Source organism: Callospermophilus lateralis, chromosome 15, assembly GCF_048772815.1.
Source record: "Callospermophilus lateralis isolate mCalLat2 chromosome 15, mCalLat2.hap1, whole genome shotgun sequence".
Taxonomy (NCBI): domain Eukaryota; kingdom Metazoa; phylum Chordata; class Mammalia; order Rodentia; family Sciuridae; genus Callospermophilus; species Callospermophilus lateralis.
This window is the reverse complement of record NC_135319.1, coordinates 60541802-60566631: the sequence shown is the minus strand read 5'-3', so window position 1 is coordinate 60566631 and position 24830 is coordinate 60541802. Positions and strand designations below refer to the sequence as shown.

At 33.8% G+C, this 24830-nt stretch overlaps 1 protein-coding gene across 7 annotated transcripts in view; it reads right to left on the bottom strand.

The window, feature by feature from the left end:
* Exoc6 (exocyst complex component 6) overlaps positions 1-24830 on the bottom strand; it is a 212909-nt gene that overhangs the window by 171062 nt on the left and 17017 nt on the right. For 2 of the 7 annotated variants that reach the window (XM_076835326.1, XM_076835328.1), the window contains exon 1: positions 22940-23040. The exons of 4 other annotated variants lie outside the window; for them this stretch is intronic. In XM_076835326.1, coding sequence (XP_076691441.1) covers positions 22940-23040 — 101 coding nt within the window. Of the gene's footprint in view, positions 1-22939; positions 23058-24830 lie in introns of those variants that run through there. One more of the 7 variants, XM_076835330.1, reaches the window with a different exon arrangement.

Below are 24830 nucleotides of genomic sequence, written 5' to 3'. Positions count from 1 at the left end.
ACAGGATTCTTTCCAACAATATTTACTAAATATTACATGACTACATATACAATATAAACTAGAAACCAAGTACAGAAAACAGGCAAAGATACAGGAAACTTTAATACAAAGAATAATTGTTCCTTACATCATTAAAATTTATCTGCACTGGGCCTAATTCTTCAGAGAAGCAGGAAAGCAAATGAAAAAGTTTTATAACATAGATCAAATTCTTTGATAAAGCTTACATTCAGAGGTAGGAGCTATAGCTTACCCTTTGAATCTGGGCAAATTTGCTATTATTCTGACCAACGGAATATGACAGAAATAATAAATATAATGTGATTCAGGAAAATAGAAAAGATCGTGCAACATCCACCTGGACTTCTTTAGAAAGCCATCTATCATGTAAGAAATCTGACTATCCTAAAAATGGGATGCTAAAGAAGTCACATGTAGGCACTCCCAATGATGGCCACAGCAACTGCCAGCAATAAAAGTGAGCCATCATGCCTGTTTAGTCCAGTTGAGCCTTCAGATGACTTCCAACTCAAACAAGTGGCTAAAAACAATCAACATCTGAGTACGACCATGCAATGGTTTGGATCTTAACTGTTAACCAAATGTTCACACATTGGAGGCTCGGCCTTCCGGAAGTACTGTTGGGAGGTGGTGGTACCTTTAGGACATAGGGCTTAGTGAGAAGTATTATGATCATTGAGAGCATGCCCTTGAAGAAGATAGTAGGACCCCAATCCCCTTCCTCTTCCTCTTTTTTGCAATCTGGCCTCAAAGTGAGAGGTTCTTCTCTACCATGTGCTCTGGCCATGATATACTGCCTTGCCACAGACCTAAAAACAATAAGTCAACCAATCATGGGCTGGAACCTTTGAAACTGTGAACAAAACAAACCTTTTCTCTTAATGTGATATCATAGGTATCTGTTATAGTAATAGAAAGCTGGCTAACATAAATCACATAAGAGATGCCAAACTACAACTTCCCATCTGAGACCTTCCTGAATTCCTAAATAAAGGTCTCCAAGTATGAGACAAATTTTTGGACATTTGCATAAAATGCTTAAAACATTATTACATTAAAACCTTTTTAAAGATAATTCCCCTCTTCTTAATTTTTTTCCTTTTGGCATTAACCCTTTTTGGTACTATTCTAAACTTTTTTTTGCATTCCTGGGATGCTCTTCTCCTACCATATGCCCCAATACTAATCTTAAACTTCCTTCAAATTTCAACTCAAGACAGTTTCTCCAGGATAATTTCATGAATAGATATAATGTATAACTTTTGCTTTACCTGGAATTTTTATAGCTTTTCAACATAAAACCTATACTATACTTTTATTTTTTATTTAATTCATAAGTGCTGTGAAGATACAAACTGGAAATCTTAATAAAAGAAAAAGGTTCACTAGAGGGCACCCTTCACCAAAAAGTATTCCCCCCAAAATCTAATCTTTTACTACTTCATCAAAGTATTTTGTGAATCTCATAATTAACACTATGAAAGCAAACTAAAAGTGATATTTCCCTATTTTTGAAGCTATTTTGTTATCTATTGCTTTGATATAATTATTAAAATGAGAGAACTACAAAACACTATAAGAATTCTCTAATCCCAGGGTCTTAGGAGTAAATATGAACAATATAGTATAGGATAAACTTTTATATATTGTATTGTGCCTGAAATATAATAGACTCTTGGGTACTGAAATAACACACATAAAAATAATTTTAGTTTGAATTTAAAATAACTACACTAAAGTACATGTAGTAGCCAGGTGCAATCGTGCACTCTTATAATCCCAGCAGTTGAGATAGGAGGATAACAAGTTCAAGGCCAGCCTCAATAACTTAGCAAGACCCTGTCTCTAAATTTTTTTTTGAAGGGCCAGGGATGTGGCTCAGTAGTGAAGCACCCCTAGGTTCAATACCCTTGGGAAAAAAAAAAAGACATGTAGTATACTGAAAACTGCTGAAAAATTAGCACTGACTCATAAATCTAAAAAGAATTAGCAATCAAATATGAATAAAAAATGTATTTTATTAATGTCCTTCATCAGCATTTGGAAACCTACAGATGATTTTTATGATGAGTTCATGCTAAAATTACTGAATGAAAGATACCCTACAATTTCTAACAGACCTATGAGATTTTCAACCTACTTCTAAACTAAATAATAACATTAGCCTTCTTACAGGAAAAGTATCTTAAGTAAAGCTAATATTTTTAAAAATATTTTTTGAGGTCCTGGAAAAGGTATCATTATACAAAATATATTCTGAAGTGAAAATAAAAACTTTACTAAATTGCAGAAAATATTAAGAATAAAAGCCAGGGCTGGGGTTAGCTCAGTTGATAGAGTGCTTGCCTAGTTATATAAGATCCTGATTTTGATCATCAGCACCACAAAAAAAAAAAAAAGGAGAAAAAGTCAAATGCAGATGTATTTAATTCTAACTCTGGAAGAAAGAACCTCCCAAAAAAATATAGAGTACATATTAACATATAATACACATTTACATATAAATTATCTATTTATAGGTATTTGCAGATTATTGACATTCAACTTTTATTAAAAATTAAAAATGAAGTTCTTATAAATCTCAACCTGTCTAGGCATAAAACAATTTGAAAATCTTTAAAGGTATTTTAAGAAAAACAAAGTTTTTTGCAAAAACATGTTTCTCGGGCTGGGTTTGTGGCTCAGCAATAGAATGCTTGCCTAGCATGTGTGAGGCCCTGGGTTCGATCCTCAGCACCATATAAGAATAAATGAATAAAATAAAGGTATTGGGTCCAATTACAACTAAGATAAATAAATAAAACATGCTTGTCTTTACCAAAAATATGTCCAGGACCCTCCTTGCCAAAGATGGCCTAGACTGAAAAGGATAAAGGAAATCCAGATGAGACTTAACGTCAGCAGTCACCTCAACATCAGTATGATGGCAACTTCAATACCAAATGCAAACACTTAGAAAACTCTAAACCATAAAAATGCCGAGACAAAAGCAGCAGATCCACCATCTGAGAATCCCTCTACTCCAGAGAGTAAAGTATGGCAGAGCTGAATAACAATGGCTCACCATCTCTACCATCATCTGGTTTAGTCATCCAACAAGACAAAAGTAATATGAAATTGCAACAATAAGAAATGAATAAAAGACTGGAGCTTGAAGATCTTCAGTGATTACTTTATATCTACTAATAAAGTAACTAGAACTATCTGCATTATCTCTGTAGCCCATAACTTTTATTATTTTTATCTAAAGATGTTTCCTTTTGACAATGTCAAATATAAATATATTAAAACAAGTATATAATAACTTACACATATTTAATTTTTATAATGTGTTTGTCAAAAGACAAAGGATTTTTTTACCAATTAAATATATTTAAAAGTAGTACAGAGGAAAACAGAAACTCTAATAGAAAACTCTAATAGAAAGCTGATCCCAACTCATATTATTGATCCTTATCACAGAGTCTCCTTCCCTTGGTCATTTCACAGCTTTGCAACAGGAGAGAAAACAAGTTAAGAAGAGCACTGTGCCCACTCAAAAGCAGACTGTAAGTAGGAAAACAAAACATAATATTTACATCTGTACTCATAATTTGCAATCTACAAAGCTATTTTGCATGCATCATTGTACTTGATCCCAAGAATTCTGAGGAACTCTACATCACAACTGGTTTTATATATCTACTGACAAATTTTTAAAAAGTGAGGCTCAGAGAGGTTAAGGAATTTGTTCAACACCATATAGCTACTAAAAGGTCAGAGCTAAATATATAAATCTTGACCTCATAAGGAATGTTAGAGGATACCACAGGGGGGTGGAAGGAAGGTAAAGGGGCTCACTGCAAAAATTGCCACTCAGTTGCTGAAATTATTTCTTAAATATGCCAGGAGTACATTCATTGTTCATTTCTACAATTTCTTTCTTAGTAGTGGGGCAATGCCTCAATTAATAAATTCTTTTAAAATTAAGCTCCTGCTAGTGAAGTGGACAACACTAAAACAATAATACACACACCCTCACAAACCACATAAAGGGGAGTAGCCTGCCTTCACAGTCAGGCATAACAATAAAAATAAATAAATAAACCACTGTACAGATACTACACCTACCCTACCAAACTAAAAAGAATCAGCCCTTCCAATAAGTGAACACTAAAAACAAACTTGCTGTAGGTTCTTTTTCACCACTGGAATGAATGAATAAGGGTAGAAACAAAACGGGAAGGTAAGGAATGATTACACCGTTTTGTTTTACATCATTTAGAAATGAAAAGGAGTGTGGATAGGGTAAAACTTCAGTGATTTCTCCTATATCAAGTAGCCCCCATCTCCTAGAGGGAATAAGCTGGAGACTGTCCTTATTATAGCTTCCTGAGATCTGTTTAGGAATTAGAGAAGAAGATACCTCCATCACTTTTTTGGAGTTTATTTCAGGATCTGAGCCTCCTCTGATGTAGCACAGGTTCAATTCTGGTCATATTCCTTACTGCTCCCAAACTTAAATAAAGCCTGTTTTTCAAGTTTAGTTTTAATGTTTTTGACATTGCAGCTTTTATTATCAGATACTCTAAGATTAGGAAGGCAAAACATAGTAATTAAAAACTTAGGCTCTGGAGTCAAATGGCCTTCATTCATTTAGCTCTAGTACTTAACTGAACGCCTGGAGCAAATCACCTTATAGTCCCTACCTTGATTTCCTCATTTGCAAATGGGTATATAATGGTACCTCTTTTGCTTCTTGTGAAGTAAATTACATAAAAAGATACACTGAAGTGTTTAAAACTACACACATAGAAAATAGATACTATTACAGTTATTACCCAGAAGATCGCTTTTACTTCTAGGAACAAAGATCTGGACTAAGAAATTAGAGTTAATATAGAATTTTACAAAAAATAAGAAACACCCGAATGTACAACATAAGGAAATAATCAGGTATAATGTGCTTTAAAATGTAATAAACCATTAAGAATTTGGCTTGTAGAGTACATGAAACAGCATTTTGATAGATACTGAACAGTACTAATTTTGAACAGGATAAACACAAAGGAAAAATCTGGAAATATGCACACTAAATATTAATTCAGTATTCTGAGTAGAAGAATTTTAAGTAAATTTTATAAAAATACATTTGTTCTGGGAAATATTTTAAATGAATAATTTTTGTTTGTTTGTTTTGGTGGTACTAGAGAATGAACCCAGGGCCTTGCACAACCCTTTTATGTTTGAGACAGGATCTTACTAATTAATCCAGGCCCCCTTGAACTTGCAATTTTCCTGCTTTAGCCTTCCAAGTAGCTGGGATTAGTTTGGTTTCTGTTTTTTTGTTTTCTGTTTTGTGGTACTAGGGGATGAATCCAGGTACTTACACAGGCTAGGCAAGTGCTCTGAAACTGAGCTATATCCCCAGCTAACATTTAATTTTTGTTTTTGTTTTTGTATACTAGGGATTTAACTCAGGGACACTTAACCACTGAGCCATATCCCCAGGACCCCTTTTTTAAAAATATATTTTATTTATAGACAGGATCTTACTAAGTTTCTTAGGGCCTCACTAAGTTGCTGAGGTTAGCTTTGAACTTCTGATCCTCCTGCCCTAGCCTCCTAAACTTCTGGGATTACAGATGTGCACCACCAAGCCTGGCACATTTAATATTTTTAGAATCAGAAAAGAAGGTACTCTGATTTTGGTGGAGAAAACATGATGAAAATTATATACAGTGAAGTTTGAATTCATTCAAAAAATCTTTGACAAGGGCCATTTATTGTGGTACATGCCTATAATCCCAGTAATCTGGGAGGCTGAGGTAGGAGGATCACAAGTTCAAGCACAGCCTCAGCAACTTAGTGAGACCCAAAGAAACTGTGTGAGAACCCATTTCAAAATAAAAAATAACAAGGGCTGGGGATGTAGCTCAGTAGTGGAACACCCTGGGTTCAATCCTCAGTACCAAAACTATTTTTTTAAATTAACAGTAGGAAACATTTCATATGTTGAATATCATAAATCCATTCAGTAAATATTCAATAAATATTTACTGCATGCCTACAACAATAGAAAAAAAACTAGAATTGGCATAAATAATGATTGTTCTTTAGTAGGAATAAAAGGGAATTTTTTCTCTTTGTTCTTCTAATTTTTCAAGTTTTTCTATAATAAAAGTATTTGTTTTTCATCAATTTAATTCAAAAATAATCCAATAAGAGTATGTTATACCCATGTTATTCTGCTACCTAATATAACAGGAAATAAATAAATTACATATATATATATATATATATATATATATATATATATATATATATATATATATATATATCTCAACCATGGGTCTCAAGGACAATTTCATCAGGCCTGTATTTAAGATACACATATGCATACATATACTAAGACATACATTTACCCACAACTAACTAACACTGTATAGAATTTAAAAGTCCATGCTGGAAGAAAGAATCCACACAAACAAAAAATAATGTGTGTGTATCCTTGTAGAATGTGTGTGTCTAAGATGCAAAGATTTCATAGAGGAAGAAGGACCTACAATGAGAATTTAAAAATAGGTAAGTATTTGCATAAGTGAAGAAAAAAGAAGGTAAAGACAGACAAGAAGATGGCATTATAAAAAGGCAATTAAAATGTTTAACTTATATAAAGGATATCATCTATTGTTAGTATGAATTCTATTAAAATTTTTTAAATAGCAAATCTTTATTTGGGCTGTGGCCTAAGGGTGGCAAGATCCTCCTCAGTGATTCTGACAAAAGTTATAGATCTCCCCAGAAAAGCATAAAAATGCAATTGGAATAGATACCTTCTCCATGGGAACTGTTGCCTATCCACAAGGCTGAGTAGAGCAGCACAGTCTCTTCCAATCCCTTCATATTGCATCAGGAATATACAACTAATCTAAGTTCAATCTGAAAACACTTTTTCAGAAATTTTGAACTAGAATTTTAATGATCATCTCAGCCCTCAATCTAATTTTCAGCTTGTGTAATAACATAAAAAAATGCTGAGAAGCACTACCATATTATAACCCAGAAATAAGGGTCTCAAGACATATTTTAAATTAACAGACTCCTAAGGAAAAGAGCAAGTCAAACAGTTCTGCAGAATAATGAGGCCATATGATAATGCATCTAACTTTTATACACTTTTAAATTTTTTTCAAAACATCTATAATATTGTACTGTTAAGAGTTTAGGATAAGGCATGTATCTTAAAATTCTGCTGCTGGATATCCAAACCTAATTAGGTATCCTGTAGTTAAAGAATAATTTTGAGTTTCTAACAAATCCTGGGGAGGAAGAGGAATACAAACACAGAATCCACGTCTTTTCAATATAGAACAGTGAAAAAAGATTTCTTGCTTACAAAATATTCACCTCCTGTGAATTTTCCCATGAAATATCTCATCTAGTTTGCTACATGTGTTTTAAAATGCTTTATAAAATAACAACCAGGTGCTTCCTCAAATACAGTTGAAGATATTCTGCCAAACTATTTTTAAATTACAGAGCTAACATACCTTATTTTTTTAAAAGGGGTAGAAGTAGCTGGGGATAGAACCCAAGGCCTTGCACATCCCCAGCATCCAAACAAACAATAAAAAAGAGACCATATAACCTGTCAAAGCATCAAGAATAAGCAAATAAATAAATAAAGGATTGTTTTCATGTATTTCAAAGTTTAATTTTTCTTGCCTTGATTTCCTCTCTGTGCAATTTCTGTGACTTTGTTCTCACTAATAGTATCCTGTTCCCAGGCACAGGAAAGAACTTGGTGTAGTTTGTTAATTAACATTACTTCCTATAACTAAAGTTAACCTTCTGTAGTACTAACATTAAGGCTCACTACCATTCTGGATATCAGCATAGCACAAATGCTAATGAACATCCTTTATGGTGAAACCTAAATTTGTAATCAGCCAACACAGATTTGCAATAGACTTCCTCCTTCCTGTTTTCACATTCCTGACCAAAGAGATGTCTCTTCCTGTTGACTTTTGTGCTACTTGGTAAAGTGTAAAAGATAAGAAATAGAAATAACAATATATACTTATTTGATTTGTCCTCTTGGATAAATAATTGCTAAAATAAATTTTAATTCACAAAGTTTAAATAATTAATCAGATTAATGAATATGGCCATAGATTATTTTCCTAGAAGACTTTAGAAAATTAAACAAAAATATCAGACTACATACGGCAGAACTAATACGCATTTTGCCAAATGACTTAAGAGATGAACTATATAATCTGCCAAAGTCCTTTACGGAAATATTAATCTACAATTACAGAGAAATCTGCTTAAGGGTTTACTTCTCAACAAAGCAACAAAAAAATACATTAGTCTCTGTGGAAAACAAAACTAAAATAAGAGACTTAGAGTTTACGCATTTTGTTATGCTAAAAATTACAAATGAAGTAGTCTACAAATATTTTCATTTTTTCAAAAGCAAAGATGTAACATTAATATCTTTTTACCCAAAACATCAACAACAAATTTTCAAGAAACAAACATTACAGGAGATATAAGAGACAAATAAATCAATAAAAAGGGACTTTAATACATCTTTCTTAATCCAAGAAAGATTAAGTGAAAAATAATATGAGGCTTTAGAAGATATAACAAACTTAACTAAGTGTGCATGTATTTGAAACTGTTAATCCTGATAAAAAAGAATATACCTTCCTTTCAAGAACATATGAAATAATCAGAAAGCTAACCATATATTAAGCCACAAATAAAATGTAATGATTTTGAAAAATAGAAATAATTTAAATAGACTAATCTAAATATACTGTAATAAAACTAGAATGTTTTTAAAACTTTTGGATCAAAAGGAAACTACAGGGGCTGGAGTTGTAGAGTGGTAGAGCACTACAGTGGTAGAGCACTTGCTTACCAGAGGCACTGGGTTTGATCCTCAGCACCACATAAAGATAAATAAATAAAATATTCCTAAAAAGTATTTTTAAAAAAGGAAAATACAAAAATAAAACAGCAGAATTTCTTTAAAATAGCAATAAGTAAAATAAAATATATAGAATATGGCTAGAGAAAAACCAGACGTATAGCAAAATCATCAGATAAGCATTAGTTATATCAGTGAATGTTAAAAGATACAAAATATAAAAAGCTAGAAAAAAGAATAAAAGAAGCAGAATCAATCATTAAAGAGCAGAAATCAAGTTAGAAAATTAGTGGAACTAATAGATCCAAAATAACTTTATTTTTAATGAATCAACAAAATAGACAAATCATTAACTAAACTATGAAAGGAAAGGGAAATGGGTAAAACTGCAAATATCCAAAAGTACAACTGACAATAGGCATGTAATTATGAAATACAGAAGAAATTATAAAAATGTAAAATCATGACCATATTGCATAACTATTCAGATATATTTCATAAATTTAAAGAAATTAATAAATTTTCAAAAGTATACAACTTATTGACCATCTAGAGACAGAAAAACAGACCAATTACCACAGAAGAAACAGAGAAAGGAGTCAGAAAACTCCTTACCCACAAAGCCCAAGACCCAGTTGATTTTCACTGGGGTGATTCTAAGAAACCTTTAAAGATCAGATAATACATTATGCAAAGCACAGAAAGAGCAAAAAATCCCATTTTGTTGAATGAAATGGGCATACCATTGATTCAAAGATCTGAAAAAGATTGCACCAAAGAAGAAAATTTCAAACCAATTTCACTTAAAAATATCAATACAAATCATTGAAAGCATACTAACAACAGACTCCAATAGCACACTGAAAGTGCAAATCATAACCAAGTGAGATTTATTCTATGATGACAAATATTTCGATAATAGGAAATCCATTGATAAATTCAATTATATTGATGAAGCCAAGGAGAAAAATCATGACCATCTCCAAAGTTGCAGAAAAAATATCTAACAAAATTTAACCGCATTTCTTGTTAAAAACACTAAATAAAATGGATATGGATGGATATCTCTTAAACATTGTAAAATATAAATACCTCAGCCCAAAAACTAATGAGGAAACACCAGAAGCTTTTCTGCTAAAGTGGAGAAAAAGATGAAGATGCTGACTGCCTCAGCTACATGTTAAGTATCTCTAATTTCAAATGTTTGGGACCACAAGTGTTTCAGTTTATCTCTTCTTTTAATTTTTTTAATTTTGGGAAATGTATTATATAATAAGATATCATACACATAGCCAGAGATAATTTAATAGTTTTAACAGTTGTGTTTATTAAATAAAGTTTCATTGTGCGGAATTTCCCCCTGGTAGCATCATACTGGTGATCAAAAAATTTCAGATTTTGGAGCATTCTGGATTTCAGATTTTCAGATTAAGGATGCTCAACCTGTATTATGTTACAATTTCTTTATTAAGCTATTAAAGTTGATAAGAAAAAGCAATCCAAGATTTAAGAAACAGAAAGGAAGAAATAAAGTTATTTCTAAATGCAGGTTATTTTATTTTATAACTAAAAAACCTAACAGAACCAGTAGAGGAAAACTGCTACAAATAATAAAAAAAACTTTAAATAGCATTTAAAAGTTAAAATTTAGTATACAGGGCTGGGGATAGCTCAGAGATAGAGCATTTGTCTAGCATGCACAAGGAGGCTCTGGGTTCAATGTGCAGATAATATACAAAGATCACTAGCATTTGTATGTGTGCACACTTGTTAATGTGTTTTAAGTCAACTGTCACTATAACAAAATATCTGAGATAATTAACTTAAAAAGAGAAAAGGTATATTTTGGCTCACAGTTTTGGAGATTACAATCTTTGATTGGTCCCATTTCTTTGGACCTATAGTAACCCAGCATATCATGTGGCAGAGCAAAACTGTTCTGCCTCAAGAGTCAGGAAGCAGAATAGGAAGAGAAGGGGCTGAGATCCCACAATCCCTTTAAAGGTATGCTTCAGTGACCTAAGGTCCTCCAATTAGGCCTCACCTCCTAAAGGTTCCATGCCTCCCAAAAGATCCACCCCAAGTATAAAATATTTAACACATGGACCTTTGGGGGACACTTATCCAAACTAACTTTGTTTGTTTGTGTGTGTATGTGTATATGAATGTGTACGTGTACATACTAGTTACTAATAAATATATATGTACATTCGAAAACACCCAAGAAAAATAACAAGAAATACAGTCATGTGTCGCTTAACAACAGGGATATGTTCATTCATTCTTTTTTCTTTTTTGTGGTACTGGGAATCAAAGCTAGAACAACACATACTACATGCTACACATAGACAAACTACCCTTGTCCCGCAAAATATGTTCTAAGAATTGCACTGTTAGATGATTTTGTCACTGTGTAAACATTGTTGAGTATACCTAAATGAACCTAAGTAGTAAAACCTATTTTCAAATTTTTTAAAAAACTTTTTTGTCAAAAACTAAGGCACAAGGTTGAGGGTGTTGCTCAATTAAAAACCAGACATAGGAGCAGGGGCTGTGGCTCAGTGGTAGCGCACTTGCCTGGCATGTGTGAGGCACCAGGTTCCATTCTCAGCACTGCATATAAATAATAAAATAAAAGTCTATCAACAACTAAAAATATATATCTTAAAAAAAAAAACCTAAGACATAGGGTTGAGAGTGTAGGTCAGGGATAGAGTGCTTGCACAACACAAGATCCTGGTTCAATCCCAAGGGAGGGAGGGAGGGAGGAAGGAAGGAAGGAAGGAAGGAAAGAAACCTAAGACAAACACACCCCTTAACCTTGGCTACACAGGGTCAGAATTATTATTAATACTATCTTTCACTTGCATATCTTGTCTCACTAAGAGATCTTCAGGAGCAGTAACGCAAGTAGAGCTATCATTTCCTACGATGATAATTCCTTCACCTCCTGAAGGACTTACCTGAGTCTATTTTACAGCTAACTTATTTTTTCAAATAGAAGGGCTATACTCTAAAATAATGATTAAAAGTATTGCACAGTAAATATATAAAGATATATATAAACATAGTCATTCATTATCAAGTATTACAAAATTGTATGTGCTATGCTTTTATATGACTGGAAGCACAAGTTTCTCTACATCAGCCTCACCACAAACATGAGAGTAATGCATTCATTGCACTGTGACATTACCAGGACTATCACATCACTAGGTGATAAGAATTTTTCAGCTCCATTATAATCTTTTTTTAATTTTTTTAAATAAATGACAGCAGAATGCATTACTATTCATATTACACATATAAAGCACAATTTTTCATATTTCTGGTTGTTTACAAAAGTATATTCACACCAATTCATGTCTTCATACATGTACTTTAGATTATGATGTCCATCACATTATAATCCATATAATTCCATTATAATCTTATGGGACCACCATCATATGTGTGTTGTTGACCAAATATCATTATGAGACATATGACTGTACCAACACATAATCTTAAGGAATTCTAAAAGTTATTTATGAAAAACTTTTAACCTAGAATATGTTCTTGGATAGGAAGATTCAATATCACCAAGATGTAGGTTCTCTCTAATTAATTTATAAATTAAGTTAAATCCCAATAAAACACTTTAAAGATTTTTTTTCGAGAGCTGGACAAGTTGATTATTAGGTTCATTTTTCATTAATATGTTCTAAAACTAAAGGCTCTGTAAGCAAAAACATGTTTTGAAAATAATTTCCAAGATTTAGGTAACTTGAAACCTTAATATTTAATTAATATATAATCATTACCTAGTTAAGCAAGGAGGACACTAAAAGACTGACTACTAAACATATATAGATTTATATACTTAGGTTTCTTATTTTTATATGCTTACAGAGCCTTTAGTTTTAGGACATGTTAATGAAAAATTTGCCAGTTTAAAGTATAAAAAGGATATTCTGTGGTTGTAGGAAACTGTATTTGTATGAAATTTACCAGTACAGTAAAATGCTTGCATACAACAGTTCTAAATGTTCTGGTCCAGGGGTTTCAATATGAAATATAAATTAGTTTGTTCAAAAAGCTAAAATCAGTACCTGAGGCTATGAACACTCTTGAGAAAATCGTGACCAAAAAACACAACTGTGTATGTGCTTTTGTTTTTCAAGAATAAAGTTATTTTATCCTAAAGCAGTTCTCAAAATTTTTTGTTATTTTATAGACTTAAAACTCCAAAAAGCTTTGTTTTATATCAATCAATATTTTTTTTCCAAACACTAAGTTAATCTTTATTACTCATGTGTGCAAGCAAAACACAAATACATATGTTTTCTCCTTTACTACTTTTGAGCATTTCTTTTTTTTAATTATTATTAGTTGTTCAAAACATTACAGAGCTATTGACATATTTCATACATTTTCAATCAATATTTATTGCATTAATAATTAAAACAGAAAAATAGGTCAGTCCAGGAGAACTATGTGACTTGCACAGTGATGCTATGATGTGAGAAAGAGAGTTTTACTGTGTTAACTATAAAAAAAAAAAAAAAAAAACTGGGCATTATTTTTTAAAAAAGAAAAAAATAAAGGGAAGGAGAGAGGGACAGAGGGAGACGGGGGGGGGGGGGGGAATAACCAAAGTGAAAACTCCAATAGTAGATGTGAAATGAAAGAACAAAAAAAGCAATGAACTTCAACATAAGCTAACATATGCAACTCAAAAGAAAAAAATAAAGAAAATGAACATTGCCTCAAAGAAATATGGATACCATTAATCACACCAACACTCATGTCATGGGAGCACCAAAGCTGATAAGAGAAAGGGGCAGAAAATCTGTTGGAAAAAAATAATGCTTATTCTTTTCCTAAATTCAATGAAAAACATTAATCTACATATCTAAGATCAAATAACTCCAAGTATGATGAATATAATACACAGAGAACAGTAAAATAATGTGAGATAAAGGAAATATACTGAAATAAAAAAAATATTCATCATACACAGGGAAAAAAATGGAGGCTAAAAGAATGACATATTCAAAATATAAAAAGGAAAAAAAACTGTCAACCAAGAATTTTATAGCCAGCAAAAGTTTCTTTCAAAAATGAAGATAAAGATATTCCCAGATAAACAAAAACAGAGAATTAGTTACCAGCAGACCAGTCTTAAAACAAATGGCATTTCATCAAGATCAAGAGTAACCCTGAGTAGCAATGTGAACAGACACACAAAGAGCCCTAGTAAAAGTAACTATATAATTATACAGTATAAATATACATTTCTTCTTCACATTTCTCTTAACTGATTTAACAGCTGACTTCTCAACTGCATAAAACTGTATGCATAATTTGTAATGGAGGACACATAGTATGTAGAAATATTCACTCCTTTTTCTTAGCTTCTTTAAAAGGACAAAAAGTTGTAACAATGTCTTATTATATTTATAACATGTAGATATAAGATTATAACAATATAGCAAAGAAAGAATAGAGCTATATAGGAGTACTATTTCTGTATCTCACTGGGTTAAAATAACAGATCTGAAGCAGTTCTGAGAGCAAGTACTGCCACAAAACTTTTGAAAAAGATTATTAAAGTAATTAAATATTGCACTAGAAAATAATTAATGCAAAAGAAGATATAAAACAGGGGTTGGGGTTGTGGTTCAGCGGTAGAGCGCTTGCCTTGCACATGTGAGACCCTGGGTTCCATCCTCAGCACCACATAAAAAAATAAACAAATGAAATAAAGGTGTTGTGTCCAACTACAACTAAAAAATAAATATAAAAAAATTTTAAAAAGATATAAAACATATAAAAAACAAAACAACAAATATAAATCTAATTGTATATATAACATTAAATATAAATGAACTGAACAATCCATTCAAAATGCATAGACTATCAAACTGGATAAAAAATAAGATTCAATGATGTGGTATCTAGAGGAGGTATTTTATATTTAAAGACGAAAAGGTGCTGAAAGTAAAAGGCTAGAAATATATATGTATCATGAAAAGAACAAGCATAAGTTGGAATAACTATACTAATATCAGACAAATCAGACAATTCTAGAGATAAAGGAGGATATTTTATGGTGGTAAAAGTGTTACTCAACCAAGACTATATAATTAATATAAAAATATATACACCTAACAACAGGGTACAAAAAGACATGAAACAAAAACTATTCATTACTCAATAATGAATAGAACAACTACACAGAAGACCAAAAAGGAAATAAGAGACTTGAAAAAAAAAATATCAGCTAACAAGACCCTAGATATGTGTAAGATTCTCCACCAAACAACAGGAGGTACCTATTTTTCTCAAGTGCACATGGAATATTCTCCAGAAGAGACCACGTTAGGACATAAAGGAATCCTCAATAAATTTTAAAAAATTGAAATCATACAAACTATTATCTCTGACTGCTACAAAATGAAACTAGAAATGAATAAGAGAAGAACATTTGGGAAATGCACAAATTTATGGAAATTAAAAAACATACCTCTAAATAACCATAGTTTAAGGAAGAAATCTCAAGGGGAAATTAAAAAAAAAAAAATACCATGAGATGAATGAAAATTGTTGAGAGCCACTCAGCTATGGCTCTCAACAGAAAATGAAGACACAATACCAAAATTTTTTTAAATAAAGTTAACACCATGCTTGGAGGGAAATTCTATAAAAGCCTATACAAAAAAAAAAAAAAAAAACGGAAAAATCTTAAATCACTAATCTAAACTCCCACCATAAGACACTAATAAAAAAAAAGCAAACTAACTCAAAACAAATAGGAAAAAGGAATAAAGATTAGATCAGATATAAATGAAATGATAGAAAATAGAGAAAATGAATACAACAAATAGTTTTTTGAAAAGATCAACAAAATTAACAATCCGATTGAAGAACTAAGGAGAGTCAAATTACTAAACTCAAGCATTACCCTAGTACCAAAGCCAGCTAAAGATCTCACACACAAAAAAAAAAAAAGAAAGAAAATTACAGACCAATATCCCTTATGAATACAAACATAAAACTCCTAAAAAAAAATACTAGCACACCCCCATAGTATAGTAAAAGAACTATATATTATAACTAAATAGGTTTTATCCTGGGAATGCAAAAGTGGTTCAATATATGAAAATCAATCAATGGTAATATACCGTATATAAAACAGAACTAAATGGGAGGTAGACGTGATCATATCAAGTGAGTGAATATTAACTCATAATATGATATCTTATTTTCATGCAAAAAAACATCAGAAGAAAACGACAGATCAATATCTCTTATGAATACACATGCAAAATCCTCAACAAAATCTAGCAAACAGCAGCTGGCAAAAAAAATAAAAGGGCTATATATTATGGACTATGACCAAACTGGATTTATCCCACAAATACAAGATTGCTTTATATCTTAAAATTAATTAATATAATACACCATATCAACAGAATAAGGGACAAAAACCATTCTGATCACATCAGATGTGGAAAAATCATCTAATAAAATTAAAAACTCCTTTTTTGTGTGTGCCGAAAGACCATTTTCATTCAAGTTTTCAAAATACACCTGCAAAAATACAATTCTAAATTTTACTTTAAAAAACATGTTCTCATCATGTTTCTTTGTCTAAAAATAACTGGGAGATTGAAATGTAAGTTTTTCTACCCAATGTTTCTAACACATTGAGAAATAAATCTATTATTTAACATTCTCTTTTTAAATGAGAGGTTATTTTTTTCTTTCTTTCTTTCTTTTCTTTTTGCATTACAATTCTTATTACACATATAGAGCACAATTTTTCATATCTCTGGTTGTATATAAAGTATGATGTTCACACCAATTTGTGTCTTCATACATGTACTTTGGATAAAGATGTCCATCACATTCCACCATCCTTACTAACCCCCTGACCCCTCCCTTCCCCTCCCACCCCTCTGCCCTATATAGAGTTCATCTATTCCTCCCATGCTCCCCCTCTCTACCCCACTATAAATCAGTCTCCTTATATCAGAGAAAACATTCACCATGTGTTTTTGGGTTTTTTTGGGGGGGATTGGCTAACTTCACTTAGCATTATCTTCTCCAACACCATCCATTTACCTGCAAATGCCATGGTTTTATTCTCTTTTATTGCTGAGTAATATTCCATTGTCTATATTTACCACATTTTTTATCCATTCCTCTACTGAAGGGCATCTAGGTTGGTTCCACAGTTTAGCTATTGTGAATTGTACTGCTATAAACATTGATGTGACTGTGTCCCTGTAATATGCTGTTTTTAAGTCCTTTGGGTATAGACTGAGGAGTGGAATAGCTGGGCCAAATGGTGGGTCCATTCCCAGTTTTCCAAGGAATTTCCACACTGCTTTCCACATTGGCTAACCCAATTTGCAGTCCCACCAGCAATATATGAGTGTACCTTTTCCCCACATCCTCACCAACTCTTATTGTTGTTTGTCTTCATAATAGCTGCCATTCTGACTGGAGCAAGATGATATCTTAGAGTAGTTTTGACTTGCATTTCTCTAATTGCTAGTGATGATGACATTTTTTTATATATTTGTTGATTGATATATATCCTCTTCTGAGAAGTGTCTGTTCAGGTCCTCGGCCCATTTATTGATTGAGTTATTTGTTTTTGTTTGTTTGTTTTTTGGTGCTTAGCTTTTTGAGATCTTTATATATCCTAGAGATTAGTGCTCTATCTGATGTGTGAGGGGTGAAAATTTGCTCCCAAGATGTAGGCTCTCTATTCACCTCACAGATTGTTTCTTTTGCTGAGAAGAAACTTTTTAGTTTGAATTCATCCCATTTATTGATTCTGGGTTTTAATTCTTGCACTATAGGAATCTTATTAAGGAAATTGGAGCCTAATCACAGATGACGAAGATTAGGGCCTACTTTTTCTTCTATTAGACACAGAGTATCTGGTTTAATTCCTAGGTCCTTGATCCACTTTGAGTTGAGCTTTGTGCATGGTGAGAGATAGGGGTTTAATTTCATTTTGTTGCAAAAAAAAAAAAAAAAAAAAAAAGATCTCAACAAACTAAAAATACAAGAGAGCTTCCTCAACCTGATAAAACACATCCATGAAACTCTTACCATAGTTGAGAGTACCAGTTCCTCCATATTCTCACCAATATAAAGTATAATGATCTCTTTTTTTTACTAAACTTTTATGATTATACACACATTCACATATATACATATTAGTTGTATACACATACACACACACACACATATATATTAGTTATAGATGGACAAAATACCTTTATTTTGTTTATTTATTTTTATGTGGTACTGAGGACCAAACCCAGTGCCTCACACACGCAAGGAATGTGCACTACTACTGAGCCACAGCCACAGCCACAGCCCCTGGTGTATGATCTTTTAAATTTCAGATGTTCCAACAGTGTAGTGGTTTAACATTGTGGTTTTGATTTGCTTTTTTTTTTTTTTTTTTGGTATAGGGGATTCAACCTAGGGGTACTTAAACATTGAGCCACATCCCCACATTCCCAGCCCTTTTTTAATATATTTTATTTAGAGACAAGATCTTGCTATGGTGCTTAGGGCCTTGATAAGTTGCTGGGGCTGGCTTTGAACTTGTGATCCTCATACCTCAGCCTCCCAAGTCACTAGGATTACAGGTATGTGCCACCATGCCTGGATAATTCGTATTTCTAATGAATAATAATGTTAAACATCTTTTCATATGCTTATGCCCTTTGTGTGTCTTCTGTGAAGTGTCTGTTCAAATCACCCTTTTTTTTAAGTTTTTTGTTATAATTCAGTGTCAAAGACTTCCTTTTATGCATCCTAGATGCAATTTTTTTTAACTAGATACAGATTTACAAATATATTCTCTCAATATGGAGCTTGCTTTTTCATTCCTTAACAGTATTTTAGAGGCAGGGAGGATAATGGGAATCAAACCCAGAGGCACTTTGTCACTGACCTACATTCCCAGCCCTTTTTTAATTTTTTATTTTAAGATGGGGGTCTCACTAAGTTGCTTAGGGCCTTGCTTAGTTACTAAGGCTGGCTTCAAACCTGCAACCCTCCTACCTCAGCCTTCTGAGCTACTGGGATTACATGTGTGGGCCACCATGCCAGCCCTTAACAGTATTTTTGAAGACCAGATGTTGCTAATTTTGATGAAGTCCAATTTACCAATTTTATTGTTTATGTTATTATGCGTTTGGAATATGGTATTTAAGTAGTTTTTGCCTATCCCAAAATCACAAAAAAAATTTTCCTGTTTTCCAGTTTTAGTAGTTTTCCATTTTACATTTAAGTTTATGGTCCATTTTGAGTTAATTTTTAAACATGGGACAAAATACAGATCAAAGTTATTTTGCCTGTGGAAATCCAATTGTTCCCCCTCCATTACAAATAAGATTCCAATTCTACTGAGTTGCCGTTTTATCATTATTAAAAAGCAATTGACCATACATAAATCTATTTATAGGGTCTCTATTCAATATCACCAATTTATTTGTGTTCCTGAGCAAGTACCTCTTTGTCTTCTTGTATCTTTATAATAAATCTTACAATCAGGTAGTATAAGTCCTGCCACTCTGTTCATCTTTTCCCAAGTTAGTGTGGCTATTCTAGATCCTTTATCCTTCCATATAAATTTTAAAATCAGTTTACAAATTCTACTAATTTTTATTCGGTGGGGATTGTAATTGAGATTGTTTTTTGATCTATTGACGAAACTGGGGAAAACTGACATTTTAATACTGAGTTTTCAAGTCCATGAACACAGCATACGTATTCGCTTATGTAGGTCTTCTTTAATTTCTATCAGTAATGTTTTATATTTTTGTCACATCTTTTGTCAAATTTATCCCTAAATATTTCATATTTTCAAAGTTATCAATTTTTAAATTTCAGTTTGATTGTTCATTGCTAGCATACAAATACAATGTTACTGAATTCACTTAACTGTTCTATTAGGTTTCCTATAGATTCCACAGAATTTCATATTTTCCTATATCGATGATCATATTGTCTACAAATAAAGTTCCCAAATTGCCTAGGGTGGCTTCAAACTTGCAATTCTTCCACCTCAGGCTCCAGAGTAGCTGGAATTATAGGACTATACCACCACACCTATCTAGATACTTTTTTAAAATGGCTTCATTGTACTGGATAGAATCTCCAGTATAATGTTGCATTAAAAATGAAGTGATACAAACATCCTTGCAATTTGGTGTCAACATACCTTATATATAATCAGAGATATGATAAATTATGGTATAATGGTGTATTAAGAATTGTAATGCAAAAATAAATAAAATTTTTTTTAAAAAAAGAACATACTTGTGATTCTTATGTGTGAGATATTCTTAGGCATTAAATGTAATGAAAATAACCTTGCTTTATTTCTGGTTTTATAAGAAAACATTCACTCATTCATTACCATTTCATTACCATTAAGTATAATGTCAGCTATAGAATTTTCATAAATGCCCTTTTCAAACTGAGGAATTTCTATTCCTAGTTTCTGAGGAGTTTGCTTACTTTTTGACTTTTTGTTTTGTTTTGTAGTACTAGGGATTGAGCCAAGGGCCTTTAGCATCCTAGGGAAATGCTCATCACTGAGCTACATGCCAGCCCCCCTATTTTTTATAATTATACATAATAGTGGGATTCATTATGCCATATTTGTATATATACATAACATAATTTGATCAACCTCGTTCCCTAATACCACACAGTCTTTTTTTTTTTTTTTTAAGTTTCGTCCATGATTTCTCTGCATTTACTGAAATAAACATACAGGGTTTTTTTTGTCTTAAATGTTCATTGTGGTGAAAACGTTAAACTGATTTTTTTCAAACATTAAGCCTGCATACCTTCTTAAAATAAGGCCCACTTGATCATGATATGTGTATGTGTGCATATACATTATATATCATTTTAATATAATATATACGTGTATGGATATATCTTTAGCTATATTCTATAAATGACATATTTTCATATTAAATCCATGTGTGGATTTAATTTGCTACAATTTTGTCTCAAGTGTTTAGATTAATATTCATGAGGAATGTTGGCCTACAATTTTTTTTAAAGTAATGTTTACTCCTACCCTACCCCCAGTGCTGGAGATTGAACTAGTAATGTCTTGATTAATTTTGCTAATCAAGGTTAATGTTAACCTCAAAATGAGTCAGGAAATATTCCCACCTCTTTAATTTTCCAAAGAGTTTTTGTAAACTTGGTGTTGATTCTTCCTTAAGTTTTGTAAAATTCACCAGAAAAAGCATTTGAGTCTCAAGTTTCTTTTAAGGGAAGAAAGCTTTAACAGCAAACTATATTTTTTTAATTGTTAGAGAACTATTCGGTGATCTAAGTGAGCTTTGATACTTCATATCTTTCAATAAATTTGTACATTTCTGCTAGGTTGTCCAAACTGGCAAGAGTCCTTCTAAATATTACCTTTTCTAACATTTATAAAATCTACAGTAGTGTTAACCTTTCTCATTCCTGTTACTGGTAATTTGTATCTCTTCCACCCACTCCCTGCTCGAGGTTTATCAAGAACTCGTGTTTTGGTTTTATTGATTTTCTCTACCTCTTTCCATTTTCTTTTTCATTGCTTCCCATTCTAACCTTTATCATCTTTCTTCCACTTTTTGGGGTTTTATTGGTCCTTTTTTTTACTTCATTTACTTAGAAACTGAAATTTCTTTCTAGCAGAGATATTCTACAAATTTCTCTTTAAATAGATCTTTAGCTGTATTCCCAAAATTATATTGCATTTTCATTTTATTCACTTCAAAATACTTTCTAATTTCTCTTGTGATTTCGTGTCTAACATAGGAGTTATTCAAAAGTATGTCATGTGATGACTAAATATTTGAGAACCTTTCCCAGAAGGTTTTCTTTTTTTAATTTTTTAAAATTTTAATTTGTTATATACCACAACAGAATGCATTACAATTCACATTACACATACAGAGCACAATTTTTCATATCTCTGGTTGTACACCCAGAAGGTTTTCTATTATTGATTTTTAATTTTATTCTCTTGTGATCAAAGGACCGTATTGTGGAAAGTGTATCACATACTTCTCAGGGAGAAGGCTGAAAAATTCTGACACTGAGGAAAATAATTTAATAAAATCATAATATAAACTGACAGGCCAGCTAAAGGATAATTAGGAAATAACAAAATGTCAATTTGAATACTAAAATGTATATTGGTGAGCTAATACACCTTGGATTTGCTTCAAAATAATCCAGAGTGAGGGTGAATGGAGAGGGGGAAAGATCAAGCACAATTGAAGCTAGACGATGGTTCATACTGGTTCGTTTATTATTTTACTTTTTAAAAAATATTTATTTTTTAGTTTTAATTGGACACAATACCTTTATTTCTTTTATTTATTTTTATGTAGTGCTGAGGATCGAACCCAGGGTCTCGCGCGTGCAAGGCAAGCGCTCTACCGCTGAGCCACAACCCCAGCCCCTATTTTACTCTTTTAAACATTTAAATTTTTCCAAAACAAAATGATGCAAGGTGCTGGTATCTCCCGCTTAATTTCAATTCTTCCACGCTGGCGGCGGCCCAGCGCGCCCTGCGCGTGACCTGACACCTCAGTCACGCCGGCTGCCAGCAGCTAACCTTCGCCCGCGGCACCGCAGCCGCACGAAGCCGGCAGGCCTACGGCGGGTCCACGGGACCTGTGCAGCGGGCGACGCTGCAGCTACAGCGGTCAGAGACGCCCCGGCAGCCACACCCACCGGCTGCGCCGTGACAGCTCGCTGGGCTGACCACCTCAATGACAGGTGCGGCCGCCCGCTCTGCCCCTGCTGGCCGCGGCCGGAGTCCAGCCGCCCACGAGCGCCCCCGTCCGCCCCCGCGCGCACCACCTGTCGGGCCAGCGCGCGCGCGGCCAGCGGTGGACACCCCGCCCATACACCGGAGGTACTGGCAAGACGGCCGAAGTCCCGAGAAGAAAAGAGTTTTACCGGAGAGTGGGCCCCACGCAGGCGGTGTCAGTGCTCTCGATCTCCTGCAAGATCCGCTCGTGCTCCGGAACGGTGCCCAGGGCCTCGCCGCTCTCCGCCATCTTGGCTGGAAGCTGAGGAGCCGGCGAGGCGCGGCGCCGCGCGAACGGCGGGGGCGAGCGGCAGGTGGCGCGAGCGCGAAGGGCGGGGCGGGGCGGGGCGAGGGGCGGAGGCGCGCCAGCCAGAGGAGAGCAAAATCGACTCCAGCTTTCTCCCACGACGTGACCCTGGTTGTCTAATGCCTGCCTGGCCTTTGAGCTGTAACGTACACTCTTGTATTCTGTGTGCCAAGGTAATGAAGGAGGTAGCCCTTCGTCACCCTCAATCTGTAATAAAGGATAGGGGATCGCTGAACAAGAGGCTCTGATATTCTTAGTGATGGGGAGTCAGGGAAAGGAAAACATACACTCACAAAAAGCAAAACTGTGTATGGAAGTTAAGTTTATTTTAGGAACGAATTAAAAAAATCCTGATGAGGACCGCTCAGGGTGGTTTTGTTTCTCCTGCCCAAAGCAAGTTCACAGAGGCCATTAAATTACATATCATCTAGGAAATAAATCACAAACTTAAGAAAAAGTAAACGACAGGAATTTAAGACACTTAATAGCAAATATACAAAAGAGGCCCAGAGCAATGTGTGATTTTATTCCAAAGTCCTTGAACCCAAGTGCCCCCAGGTGGTGGTAGCTGGGATGAGAAGAGGTGGGCAGCAGAGTGGTGGAAAGAGAAGTGGGCGGCTTGAGCAAAGGTACCTGTGTAGAAAAGTCCTGATTAACAACATGTTTGTGGGAGTAAACCAGTTTGTCTTGATCAAAGAAGCCACCGAGTAAGATTAATCAGGGACAGAGTGTGAACCTAGCCTGAGGAACAACTATTTACTGGCCTCCATTAATCCAGGGCTTTGAGCTTCCCTTTGAGATGGCCAGCCCTGTCACTATTGGCTCCTTTCAGTGAGCCTCTGCTAGAAACCTGTCTCCTTCCTCCTCCCCACTGTAAGTCCTGGGAGATGAAATTGCATCATAGATAAGAGCATGAGTTCTGAAGTGTCTTCAACTGAGTTCTTTGCATTAATGTCACTGCACACTTGTGTGACACTGGGCAAGAATCTAATCCCTGGATTTCTTAGCTTCCCCATCTGTAAGTGACAATAATAATAGTATCTACCTCATATTGCTTCTCATATTAATTTTCTATTGCTGCTATAACAAATGCCTACAAATAGTAGCTTAAAACAACTCAGGCACATTATCTTACAGTTCTGCAGGTTAAAAGTCTGACATAGTTCTCAATGGACTACAATACACGTATCAGCACAACTACATTCCTTTCCAAAGTCTCCAGTGGAAAATTTGTTTCTTTGACTTTTCCACCCTCTAGATGCTGCCCATATTCCTTGGCTTATGACCCCCTTCCTTTATGTTCAAGGCCACATTACATCTGATCATTCCTCTGTAGATACATCTCCCTCTGACTCTTAGACAAGAAAAAGTTTCTCTGCTTTTAAGGATCCATGTAATTGGATTGGGCCCCACTGGATAATCCAGGACAATCTTCCAACTCAAGGTTATTAACTTTAGTCACATCTATAACACTCCTTTTGCCATGTTCCATTCACAGGTTCCAGGAATTAGGATGTGAGCATATTTGAATGTTCATTATCTTGCCTGCCACACTTTGTAAAGGTCTTTTTTTAAAAAAAAAGAATTTTTTAATATTTATTTTTTAGTTTTTGGCAGACACAACATCTTTGTTTTTGTATGTGGTGCTGAGGATCGAACCCGGGCCGCACGCATGCCAGGTGAGCGCGCTACCTCTTGAGCCACATCCCCAGTCCCTGTAAGGGTCTTATAAA